This window comes from Amphibalanus amphitrite, unplaced genomic scaffold (genome assembly GCF_019059575.1).
Source record: "Amphibalanus amphitrite isolate SeventyFive unplaced genomic scaffold, NRLGWU_Aamphi_draft 000146F_arrow, whole genome shotgun sequence".
NCBI lineage: Eukaryota > Metazoa > Arthropoda > Thecostraca > Balanomorpha > Balanidae > Amphibalanus > Amphibalanus amphitrite.
The window spans coordinates 412,131-424,671 of NW_024881641.1; the positions used below are offsets into that span (position 1 = coordinate 412,131).

At 46.6% G+C, this 12,541-nt stretch overlaps 2 protein-coding genes across 11 annotated transcripts in view; one reads left to right on the top strand and one right to left on the bottom strand.

Annotated features, from left to right (window-relative positions):
• Positions 1-56: 56 nt before the first annotated feature.
• LOC122382739 (zinc finger protein 135-like) lies at positions 57-8,922 on the bottom strand. Of its 4 annotated transcripts, none has more exons than XM_043368449.1 (5): positions 8,815-8,922; positions 3,631-3,799; positions 3,210-3,411; positions 2,610-2,755; positions 57-2,480 (listed from the first exon to the last, which is right to left on the bottom strand). In XM_043368449.1, the coding sequence occupies exons 1-5, from the start codon at positions 8,817-8,819 to the stop codon at positions 1,500-1,502; spliced, it is 1,503 nt and encodes a 500-aa protein (XP_043224384.1). In that variant the 5' UTR covers positions 8,820-8,922; the 3' UTR covers positions 57-1,499. The 4 variants fall into 4 exon arrangements, with proteins under 4 accessions (XP_043224384.1, XP_043224386.1, XP_043224387.1 ...); XM_043368451.1 differs by lacking the exon at positions 8,815-8,922 and adding an exon at positions 5,637-5,690; XM_043368452.1 differs by lacking the exon at positions 8,815-8,922 and adding an exon at positions 5,650-5,679.
• Positions 5,942-12,541, top strand: part of LOC122382740 (THO complex subunit 6 homolog) — a 33,972-nt gene continuing 27,372 nt past the window's right edge. The window contains exon 1 of one of the 7 annotated variants that reach the window (XM_043368465.1): positions 5,942-5,960. The gene's annotated coding sequence lies outside the window, so the exon portion shown is untranslated. Of the gene's footprint in view, positions 5,961-7,265; positions 7,285-8,815; positions 8,832-9,225; positions 9,240-9,283; positions 9,334-9,364; positions 9,387-12,541 lie in introns of those variants that run through there. The other 6 variants (XM_043368462.1, XM_043368468.1, XM_043368467.1 and 3 more) reach the window with 6 other exon arrangements.

Sequence of the window (12,541 nt, forward strand, 5' to 3'; positions counted from 1 at the left end):
ATTTCCGAATGCATCTTTCAGAACAGTTAATTTCTTCCACGCAATGAAACCAGTCATACAAAATACCTTGTGTATTCATATTATTCGCAAGATGACACAAAATATGAGGGAAAATGTACAGGCGAAATCATGATCTAAAGCATGGCACTTCGTGAATACAAAAATAGCCCAGATGCCATCCACCAGTGATGAACATTTACCAAGTCCAATCTTTGGCCTAAGGCCCTGATATCGTAAGAACGTCTGTCCTAACTATCGCATATTCCTGACAGTATGCGCGCCATTTCAAATCAGATCAATGATGCCTTGCTCAAAAATGCTCGAGAAACTGCAGCAAGGCATAGGGATGAGTTTCCATAAATAGCTATTCGAAACGGTGCGCGAGCAACGTAAGCTGCATTCGAAAGTGCAAAGCTCACTCCCAGCAATTCATCCAAACTAATACCAATGTTCCGTAGTCCTCATCTGCAGTAAGCACTCAGCGTGATCAGAAACACTCTGTGCACTCCCGACGGTTGCATCGTAACCACACAGTTCGTAAAGCTGCCGAAATCGACGTCCTTGGTTACCATACCGCCGTGTATCTAAATTACGATTAGCGGTTAACGCATTGGGCATAACAGCTTAACCCGATGAAGCTGTTCAGGACGAACGCAACGCACAGAGTGAGCACGTGCGAAATTCGAGATTAGCTGTTTGACATCTCAACTTGCGGAGTGAGTGGCAACATTGCTGCACAGCCAACAAATGTAGAGTTAAAAGACTGCTAAGAAAAGGTCTCAGCTCCGAGCTTAAAATAAACACTTTAAAGGCAGCTAATCCTGAGTGAATATCATAATCAAGAACCAATCAGCAGAGCGATAGGTGGCTAGTTTAAACTTTACGCCCACCCAGAGCACAGCCCGAGGGCAGGTGAAAGCCGGCTGTTCAGAGCTGATGACAAGCATCCGACACAATTGTCGGACCGATGAAAAGATATACAACCCAATGAAAACGACTCAAGACAAAGTGTCGCAGCATATCGCCAGTTAAGTTGTCAAAATAGCTAGCTGAGAGACTGAATGCAGTATCGAGTGCATGGATATAAAAGTAAACTTTTGCCTTCCAACTTTTACTGCCATGATAGGCTAGCTGCAAATGATCAGAACTGGCTCACAATGATTGGTCCGTACGTCATGAAGAAAGCAAAAGGCAAACCCGTCAGCTCATCGTGAACAATTAAATATTATGACATCGCCTCTTATTATGCCGGCGATACCCCGCAATGTAGCTGAGAGTCGATTAAAAGTTTCAGTCGAGCTCACGGGTGCGGGACACTGGATAGAGCATGGCACAGCCGACGGAGGCGCCGCCACTGACCTGGAGGGCGGCAGACGGGCCGATCCCCGCTCCGCTGCGGTGGGTCTTCGGGACGCGCGCAGACGGCCGCGGGCAGACGGCACCCTCAGCGGGCACCGCAGCCAGCCGGCCGGCCGCCGCTCAGCCGCGACCGACACCGGTCACACGTCAGACACCTGGGACGGCAGCGGCGGCGGCGGCGCCTGGGGCAGCGGCTGCGGCCAGGCCGACGTCGAGAGCGACAGCGTGCCGGCGGAGGCGGCCGCGGCCGCTGCGGCGCGCGCTGCCGCCGCGGCCGCCGCCGTCCGCTCGCCGCACAGCCGCCGGTGGGAAGTGTACTCGGAGGTGGTGGACAGCATCTCGCCGCAGCTGTGACACTCGAGCGGCTGGCAGCGGGTGTGGGTCCGCTCGTGCTTGGTGCACTTGTCGCGCCGTGAGAACGCCTTGCCGCAGTACTCACAGCTGTAGGGTCGCTCGCCTGTGTGGGACCGCTCGTGGCGCACCTTCTTATCGGAGCGGGTGAACTCTTTGCCGCAGTACTGGCAGCCGAACAGCTGGCCACACTTCTGCGCCTCCACATGACGCGCCAGAAACGCCTCGCAGCCGAACGCCTTGTCGCAGTTGACGCAGACGTAGGCGCGGTCGGCGATGTTCTGCGCCATGGCCGGCGCCGTGGCCGTGATCGAGCGCAGCATCTTGGGTGGCTTGGGGCCGCCGCTGGACGGCGCGCGCGGCCGCTTCTGCGCCGCCGACTCGGGGAAGCTGATGCGGTCGGCGCCCGGGTGGTCGGCACGCACGTGCCGGCGCACGGCCTCCTCGCAGTCGCCCAGCTTCTGACACAGCACGCACTGGTACCGGTAGGCGTCTGAGGAGGCGGTGCCGCGCACAAACTTGTCTGTGAAGTCGCCCGTCTGAGTGACGGTGGGCGCGGGGGCCAGCGGGCGGGAGGCCCGCTCACCGCCACCCGCCGTGTCGCGCAGGTTGGACTGCAGGAAGGCGCTCAGGCTGAACAGGGAGTTTTCCTCGTTCTGGCCGCTGCTGGAGGCGCCCGCCGGCTGCAGGCCGCCGCCATCACCACTCTCAGGGCTGGACGTCGGCCAGGACTGCCGCTGGGCCGCCTCCGCAGGCTGCCGGACAGCTTCCTGCGGTCAGAGAACACACAAACGTATAAATCATGTCACTGGCTGCATTGTACGCAAGCGTACACCGAAGACACACCCGGATACCGGCAATGCAAGGAGCAGCACACGGGCTGGGGATGCGTCACGCACCTCTTCAGTGGGTTTCTTGAAGGTCTGCAGGTTGGTGGGTGCCCTCTGCTCCGGGGACGGCTCCGGTCGGGAGGTCGCCGGCGGGCTGAGCACCGCCGGCGGGACTGTGCCGTTGACGGCGGTCCGCGCCTCGCTGACAGCCGCCTCTGCAGATAGATATGCGTCGGTGGGTTAGAGGCGAGTACAGCTAGCCACGACCGCGGCATAAAAAACCGCGGGGTCAGGAATCAGGAACTTCTAAAAATATGGACGAATTCGGACCGTTTTCATATAAAACAACTAGTAGCGTAACTAAGCTCTAGTTAGTCTGATAAATGATGAAGCAGAGAGCAGAAACGCTTTTATTCGCAGCGGCTATACACTTTTATTGAAAAAAAAGAAGATGATAACGACATACCAGCGACAAACAAAATATCAGTTTTCGCCGATCTAGAACAAGAATCAACATTTTATTACAATACAATCTCTACAATAAAAAGCTTAAAAAACAAAATGAATTAATCTGAATCACCAATCGAAAAAGCAGCACCACCAGAGGTAGTAGCTAACTGCAGAGTTTGCTGGGTGATCGGGTCAGCTCTGGCCCGGTCGGTTACGTACCGGACTGACGGCCGTCCGGCGCGGGCCGGCTCAGGCTCAGCCGCGCCACCTCCGTCTGCCGCTGCACCATCTGATGGAACAGGGCGCGGATGTGCCTGGTGACCTGGCCCAGCTGGCTGCCCAGCTGGTCCGACTGACTGATCATCGTGTAGCAGATGCTGCACATCATGTCACTCGCCAACTGCGGTATGCTGGACGTGTACTGAAACAGGCAATAGAGAGATGCGATAAACATTGGATAGTGAACATATCACATGTTTGAATAGGAGTTGTAATTTTGAATGAGCAGATTGAGTCATGGATGGGTAGCCACCTATCCAACCCGTGCCCCATCAGAAATAGCAATTGTGCACAAAATTTGGAAGCTACTATCATATTAAGCGTAACAAACTAAGGGTGGAAAACATACAAGCCAACTTACATTTGTCACTTCCATCAGCCTGGCATAGAGGCTCTTATCAGTCTGGTAGCACTTTGTGTGGTAAATGCTGATGCCAGTGCCATACAATGGTCTATAGCAGAGCATGCAGCACTGGCCTCTGACTGGTGTTGAAATCTGTCCACCATCCATCACTGATGTTGACAATTGCCTGGAAACAAAAGCAAACGTAAATGGTAAACATAATTTAAAACATAACATGTGCTTGACTGCATTTTCAGTGTATTACTTTGCTTAATTATCGGGGTATAAGGGTGTGCTAGCAAAGCAATAGTAGTCACATAGGTAGTCATTTTGCGCCCATTTTTTGGTGTATTTTGTAGTGAAGTTAACTGGGGGATAGGGGAGTACAGAGCTTACTCTGAGCCTGGCCCTATGTCCAACACAAGTGGTTCAGTTCAAAGAATTTCAATGGCATTTGATATATGTGGTGAACAGTCAGGCAAAACTGAACTTTGTCTACCTTGAAGTAATTGATAAAGTCAGTGGTCAAGGCAAAGTGAAAATTATTAACTTCATGTCTAATCATGTTCACCCTGCTGACTTGAAGTAGTGACTCAAATTTTCTCCACACTATGAGTATTGCTGCAGGCCTGACTCTGACTCCATGCATCGCTCTTTATTTAAACCCATGGGTTGAACTGTAACATGACTTATGCATAATATGTTGTTTCTTCTGATTTGCTATTACATTTGCTGGTGCATACCAAAGATTAGTTACAACGATGTGCAGATCTGGCCAACCCAGGTTACCAACAGAAAGCTGCAAGAGCTCCTGCTGGGATGACAGCATCCAGCCCAGGGCTTGAGCTCATACAGTCTGTGGGGGTTCAGTTCAGACTGCAGAGGCCCCACATTTCGGGAAGCCAACATCACTCTGAAATGGCCTCAAACCATCTAACTGACTGACTCCCTCTTACTGTGTGAAAAGACAACTTGTCAGTCACAGTGGACCACACCAGCTTCAGAGAGCCCCATGCTAGTTAAAGAGGACACCAATATGACAATCTGAATTCTGAAAGGACCTAAGGTTTCAATTTCCAAATTCATCTCCATTTGAAGTTCCTGAGCATATTGATATGACCCTGCGCGTATATAGAGCACAAGCAATGGCTTAGCTTTTATTACTTGCAAGTCTGCCACACAAAAGGCAAACTTCACACAAAAAGCATACCTAGCAGCAACTGATCAGCATACCTGAAGAAGTGGGGGGAAATCACCAGATAACTAACCATCAAATCAATGTAAACTGGAGTTCCTTACCCTTGCCTTGATACATACACAGGTATGAACGCTCCTCTCCAGTCCCTCCCTTACCCCTTTCTGAGGATAAAGTGGTGTTGGCTCAAGCCCCCAATCCATTCCATAGGTATACCTATGGTATACCTACTGAGTATACTCAGTTGACACTTTGCCTTTTCCCCAATGCATGCAACAAGGAAAAAACAAAGGGGTGCATAGCATTGGACAGCAGTACGGACCAGTCAAGTCACCCCTGGATCAGATGCATTACCCTCAAGTTTTCGTGAGCATTTAAATCAGCACAGTAAGAATGACACAAATTGATAATACAGCTAAATTCAGTGGTGGGGGGGGGGGGGGGGGTCATCATAATCCCATTACCCATAGCAATGGGCATGGAAATGGCATTAGGCTTATGGAATGTGGGGCTTAGCCCCTCTGCCTCAAACTTTTCTGCTGTTGAGGAAATGCGTTTGAGCTCCCCACCTCAAGCAGGTATCCAAATCTACCAACACCCAAATTTTTTCAGAATGAAGGACTAGGTACCTGCAAAAGTTTCTTTTTGGGAAATTGAAATGCTTTCGTTTTCACGCGCCACTACAAGACCCTTCGCATCTTATCGATGTATGCCATACAATTTATATATCATTCGAAATACGCTTCAATCGTGAACATTAACGACGGCACAAAAAAGCTCAACTACCAGAAATTCGCCAAAAAAAGCTTAAAAATACCACAACCCCTACCCGTCAAACTGACTGCGCCGCTTTCGTCAATACTCCCTCTTCAAATGCCTACTGATCTAATATTTTGTCCAGGGCACTAAAGAGTCGGGTACTCCAAAGTTTTTCCTAGTATATACTAGAATTATACTATATCCTCTAGAAAAACAACTAGAACTGGGAGCTTTTTACTATATACCGAAAATTATCCTAGGATATGGCTGCGCTGAAGCGCGGCGCAGCTGGCGCTCGTGTTTCAATACATTGCGCTTCATATTTATACACACGGCGGCCTGTGGTTTCACGCGGTTCCATGGCGTTCTCCCTACATTTAAAGACTTACAAATTGTGCTGGCTAAGTATTAAATAACTATCGTGTGCATTAAAAAATTGGCTCTTCATTATGCATGGAATTGTGTGAACAAAGGCCTTTCTGAGTAACAGTGTACAAATTTGCAATCTGCTGTACTTCAACTTGACTGGGTGGTGGGCCAGCCTCATGCTTTCTCATTCTTTCACTGTTGCGTAGCGATGTGTTACAAAAGAAGTTTCAAGGAATCAATTGTGATGCATGGCGACACCTTTCGACTTATCTGTGAGCATATTTGGTATAATTGTATTGCAAAGATTGCGTACACCGGCTTTATCTATTTGTAATGGCAGCTTTTGTACGCCATTTGTGTATTGTCTTTTCTATGTTGGTCGCTACTCGTTTGTATGTATTTTTAGAGCCCTGCCAGGCTGATGAAGGATGACTGAAGTCTTCTGAAAGCTATCATTACTAAGAAATGAAGCTGGTGTTATGAACAGTGATCAGTGTCCCAAAATTTTATTTCAGAGTGAAAAATTGTTCTTGAAAATTGGAGATGATTTGAAAGTGGAAAATTGATTTCAGTTGGATGTCACCTCCCACCCAAAACTGGCAAATTTTGGGACATTGGTTTTGAACAAACGTAACAATACAATATCACTGTCCCAGGCTCCAGCTGAATAACATCAACATATAACATAATACTTAGTGTAAGCATCTCGTACAACTGTCTTGCTGTGATAATGAAATCAAAACACATGCATCCTGCATCCATGAAAGTGGATAGTAAGTAGAAAGAAGCATTTGTTGCCACATGTTAGTGATAATTGTGCAATTTCTTGGTATTTTAATTTTGTATGAAAACGCGTAAGATTTAGGCGATTGAAACTTAACATGGAAGATAATTTTTAGGTCAATTTTTACTTTTTCTTTTTTAATGCTGTTCTTGATATTCCACTTCACTCAAAACACACCAGTTCATAAGTTATTTCAGGGCTTTCACAATAGCCATGTCTTTGTGGTCAATCATCCTCAGAGCAGCCTGAGTCAATTCCATTCATGACTTCCTTAGCCATATGTCTCTGATCCTTTTTCAGGACAAGACATGCACTACTACATATGATGTGCCTGACTCAAGATTCCTATATGTAGCAAGGCTGCCCTACCGACACTGGCAAAATGAATGCTTCCTTGAACAAAGCTAACCAAAGGTGCCATCAACTGTCTTAATCTGAACAGGAAGGAAGCCTAGTTTTCAACATCTACAACAGCTTGTGTGAAGTTGTGACTTTCAGGCTGTGCACCACCCGGTGTTCATTTGTTAACATCAATGTGTGACCACGAAAGGAAACCCTTCTGAAGGTAACATCTCTCGACCATTCTAAGATCCTGTTAACAATCCACTACCTTAATTAACAGGTCTTTTAAATAACCATGCATTATTCCTCTGATAATGCTTGTTATGTTTTCAAATAGGTTCATGTTCTTTCATCCTAATTTTTCAAAGATAAGTATCACTTGAGTTTGTTTTTATTGCAAGTGTGATGCATGTAATTTCATCTTCATGTTTTCTCAGATCGAAGATCTTGCTCGCAGCTATGCCTCATTGCCTACCATGGCCAAAACCTCTTTGAGGTTTACTGTAGGTAGTGTTCTCCTTCTGATTGTTATGTGTTGATGATGAGCTGAATGTTACTGATATTGATACCTGATATCTAATTGTGGTCAATGTTTAGTGTAACACCGTGACATCTTCCAATGCCAAAATTTATTTCCAACGAGCCAAAGCATTGCAATTACGAGCGGTAGTGTGATGTGTGGAACGTGTAGTATGTACGATTGGGAACCACTTACTCTGTAATCCAAAGTGGCATGTTTGCATATATGACAATGTTCAGTATTCATCGTCTTTAGATAATAAAAGCATTGGCATACCAGGAAGTGGATTGTTCGGTGGTCGCCTAAAATGGTATCAGAGCTGCAATTTTGACACCATCGTGTTCGTGATGCTCAGCCACGTCGAATGATATGCTTTTTGTATGGGTGAGGTCAATTTAGGATGTTGACCTCCGTCCAAGGTCAGGTCAGGTCATTACCTCATGATGAGGTCAAGTTGCACGTTATTCAATTTGGCAGGTCTTTCTGAGTCTATTTGTGTCTTTTCCGTCTAAGATCACTGTCGGCGCCAAAATAACTGTCTCTATATCCCCCCCCCCATCGGCTTATAATGGCCAGATCACCTGACCGACCTGAAGTTAGGTGACCCTTAGGAGAAATCCGAAGTTAACGACTTTTTTTAGAATAAGGGAGTTTGATAAGTTCTGTAAGTTTCATCTACCTGTGATAGATTTCCTTGAATTGATGGAGTTGCTATGTTACGACGTTTTTGAGACAGTGCAGAGGTTCACTTATGACGTCATAGGTCAGTGACCTGACCTGACCTGAAAATGAGGTTGGTGCCACAAAATCCGGCTTGAATCAAAGGTCAGGTATGCCAACTTACAGCCATCCATCACCAGCGCGCTCACCCCTACTTTACTTTGCAGCAATGGTTTGCCGCACATTAACGATAAAAGTTTTGGTCTGTCCGAGATTCGAACACAGGACCTTCCGATGTATCAAAAACATGGGGTCATATATGGACGAATATCTCGAAAACGGTTGGATGGGCTTGAACTTTTCATCCCAAAAATGGAAATAAAAATGTTGTAGCTATCTTTTGACATACTTCGTATGTGGATGCCCACACTACGAAACCTTGAAAACCGAGCGCGAAAAGTCGCATTTTAACACGCAACCCTATGGGCTAGTAGGAAAAGTCACGCCCATGCTGCCATATGACTTTGGAGGGGGCTGATTTTGTCAAACATCCTCAGTGAGATATATAGTGACCTCATAGAAACTCAATGGTAAGATGTCTGGGGTCGGTCAGTCTTTGGGTCTGTTCCCGTCGCTCCTCCCAAAAAATCTCGGATGAGGTTGGATGAGCTTGGAGGAGAGCCGTTTCAGAGGAGCCACGGGAACATTTTCGCGAGGAAATCAGCTGTTTGCGGACTCTAACGGTCGGCGATTTATGGCGCGCAAACATAACTCAAGAGATCATAATCGCTTTCTAATAAAATAACCTTAGATTAATATCAAACATTACTATTTAAAGATATCCAATCGTCATCAATCACTAAAATCATTTCCACTTCCCTTAAATCTCATTTATAAACAATTCACATTTGTATTACGTGCGCCAAATATGTCTACGCAAGAGCCTCCTCCAAAAAACCAACTTTCGTTTGGGATGAGGGAGGAGGCAAATAGTGGTGGTGAGATGTGAAATCAAGATGAGCTTGGAGGAGCTTGGAGGAGCGACGGGAACGATTTTTTGAAACGAGAGGAGGTTAGAGGAGCTTGGAGGAGGTTAGAGGAGCGACGGGAACAAACCCTTTGTTTAGAATTGGTTCACTTCATAGGTAACATTATATTCACAGTGTATATAAATAATTATATTCACAGTGTATATAAATATATTATTTTATTATTTATTATATTATTATATAATAAATTATATTATTTTTGCTTCAAAATGGTTGAATGAGTTAGTTAAAATCATGTTTAAATAAAATGAGGCACAAATCAGTCCAAATATTTGTCAACACCTTTGCAGACTTGTGACAGCTCAAGAAAAAAGTGAGCTCGCTCAGCTCAACTCCGTTTTATCCGCTCCCGCTCAGCTCCCGCTCAGTTTAACACGGCTCAGCTCAGCTCACGCTCCGCTCAAACCGGCTGTGCTCCGCTCACGCTCAGCTCAGCTCAGCTCAGTTTCCGCTCAGCTCAGCTCAGCTCAGCTTCCGCTCAGCTCAGCTCAGCTCAGTTTCCGCTCAGCTCAGCTCAGCTCAGTTTCCGCTCAGCTCAGTTTCCGCTCAGCTCAGCTCAGTTTCCGCTCAGCTCAGCTCAGCTCAGTTCCCGTTCAGCTCAGCTCAGTTTCCGCTCAATTCAGCTTAGCTCAGTTTCCGCTCAGTTAAATTCACGCTTAGATCGTTCAGTCGTTCTTTTTAAATCGGACATGCTTAACCCGCGCCCTGGTGGGGGGGGGCTATTTTTTGCCCCCCCTCCAGACTTTTCGATATATCTCCAGAACCGCTGCGCCGATCGTCACCAAACTTTCAGTATCCTCCCGGACATCAATTTTACACATTGTGACCAAAAATTTTTCCAAAGACTATGATAGGTTGGCCGGAAATGACGTCAGAGTGACGTCATGTTCTGCCGTTTTCGACCCAAAAAAGGGTTTCGCAGGAAGAGCTGTCAGGCCTATAGCTTTGCAAATACAGAAAAACGATAAAGACATAAAAGCTGTAAAATTGACAGGGCTACAAAACTGCTATCTCGGATTTTTGAAATTTTTGGATTTTGACCCCCCAAAATAAAAAAATAGATTTTTTGAATATAATAGCCGAAAAATCCAAAAAGTTTTTCGAATTTCGCAAAAACCGGAATATATGTGATAGTCCTTACCGCCTTCTATCCACATACCAAATTTGAGATTGATACCTCTTTTTTTGGCGAAGTTATAGCGAAAAAACGGTTCAAAATTGATGACGTCAAATTTTCAAACTCAATTTTTAGCAATTCTAGACCTCGTAGCGCAAAACAAAGACCACCATTAGACTCCCCGTGACGAGCTGCATCGAATCAATACCCATTTTATGCAAAACCATCAACTTTAAAATTTGACCTTTTTTGACCTGACCTTGACCTGACCTTCACCAGAAAGTGACCTAAGCCGTACCTGATAGTCTTATAACCAACACCATTGAGTTGGAAATGAAAAATTGGCCATAAAACATGCATCGCACAACCTTAGTACCTAAAGTTAGGTTCATGTGAACCTGTGACCCTTGGTGACCTGACCTGTGACCTGACCTGGTAATGTCAGTGACCTCTTATAACAACATATGTACTAGGCAACTGACGCCATATCGCTGATTCTCGACAAAATGCGTTTTCTTCGGTGTTATAGCGCATTCCCTAGATGACCCATGAACGGTGAAACATTTCATCTTTGACCTGACCTGTGACGTCATCGGTGACCCCGAGGTCAATGAAATTTGGTTTCCCCCGACAAATTTGACAGGCCTTTCGAACGCCGTTTGAATTTCGCGGATCCGTCCAGTAGTTTCGGAGATACGAGGGGGGGCAAAAAATAGCCCCCCCCCCCACCAGGTCGCGTTATAAACAGACCCCACCAGGGCGCGGGTTAACCCTCGCCCGTATAGGGGGGGGTCGAACGGACCCCCTCTGTTTTTCGCGAATAACTCGCGTAAAAAGCGGCCGATCGCGACGAAACTTTCAGTACCCTCGCGATAATCAATTTTACACCTATCCTGAAAATTTCATGACCCTGACCCTAATGACCTTTGACGTGTGACCTACTTTTCGAGACCATGTTTGGCCGGAATCGCGATTCGGCGTACGTCGGCTCGCATTAGCCGCGCGTTAGCAGTCTTTTTGTGGTTTCAAGTGTTCAAACATGGGATATGATGTTGCTCCCATGCATTAGGGTGGGTGTCAAGGTCACCGGAAGGTCAGGTCAGGTCATTGACCTTTGATGACCTCGGTTCACTTTTTCGAGTTTTACATGTTTCTAGGCTAGTTTTTGGAGCTGAATTCGAATTTAGCAACCATTTGAACATTTACGAAGCATTTTTGGTGCCTTCGTAACATGTTACGAAGCTGTCAGAGGCTACTACGAATACCCGGCAAAATCCTTACTGGTTGACCTGACCTGACCCGACCTGGCCTCAATGCATAAAGACATCATCAGTGATCATAACTAACATGATATTCGTGATCAGCACCCCGAAAAAACCCATAGCAGCCACGTTTTACGACGTTCTAACAGGTCCCGATTTTCCCGACTTTTGGGTCATTGACCTGACCTGGAAGGTCAACCGATAACCTAGGACCTTAAAATTGGGTATCATCGGCTTCCTCTCGTCGCGGGCAGCACGCTCGTTTTTTTCCGCGAAGCTCTAGCTCGATCAGGGACGAAACGGCAAGGGGGGGGGGGGGTCCAACGGACCCCCGCCCCCTTATACGTTCGCGTCTGGAAAAACACCAATACGGGCGAGGGTTAAAAAACAGACCAACTCTTGGCGCATAAGTAAGTCTCCTCTAACAAGGAGCGAGGCAACCTACACAATGGGCAAAAGAGATAAGCTCATTAAGACCCTGAGACTTTGCGAGTCGTGCGTCTACTTAGACTCAGACTATAGTTACATGAAATGGACTGTTCTTGGCAGTGTTATCACATGTTATCAGAGTGTGCACCCGCGATGTTAACATAACATATAAGTTCAAAATATACGAACGAAAAAAGTCTGGACGAAAAAGTTTACAGACGAAAAAAATGTACAGACGAAAAAATGCCAGACGAAGAAAAGTCGGACGAAAATCTGCTAGACGAAAAAAAACGCCATGGAATCATCTCAACTAGGCGGTGTTTCACGGCCGAGAGCAGCACGCCCACGCCGCCATCCGCTCTTGGCACCCTGCCAGGAGCTGACGTTACATTTTGGGGTAGTGTTGGAACTTGGAGATAAGAGACCTTTGTTGAAAAAGAGCT

Bases quoted from the DNA above. Each gene is read 5' to 3' on its own strand.
- LOC122382739 (XM_043368449.1), bottom strand. The intron at 2,756-3,209 runs GTACGTAACCGA...ATCTATCTGCAG, and splicing joins GCCGGACGGCCGTCAGTCCG to AGGCGGCTGTCAGCGAGGCG. The intron at 2,481-2,609 runs GTGCGTGACGCA...CTCTGACCGCAG, and splicing joins TCAAGAAACCCACTGAAGAG to GAAGCTGTCCGGCAGCCTGC.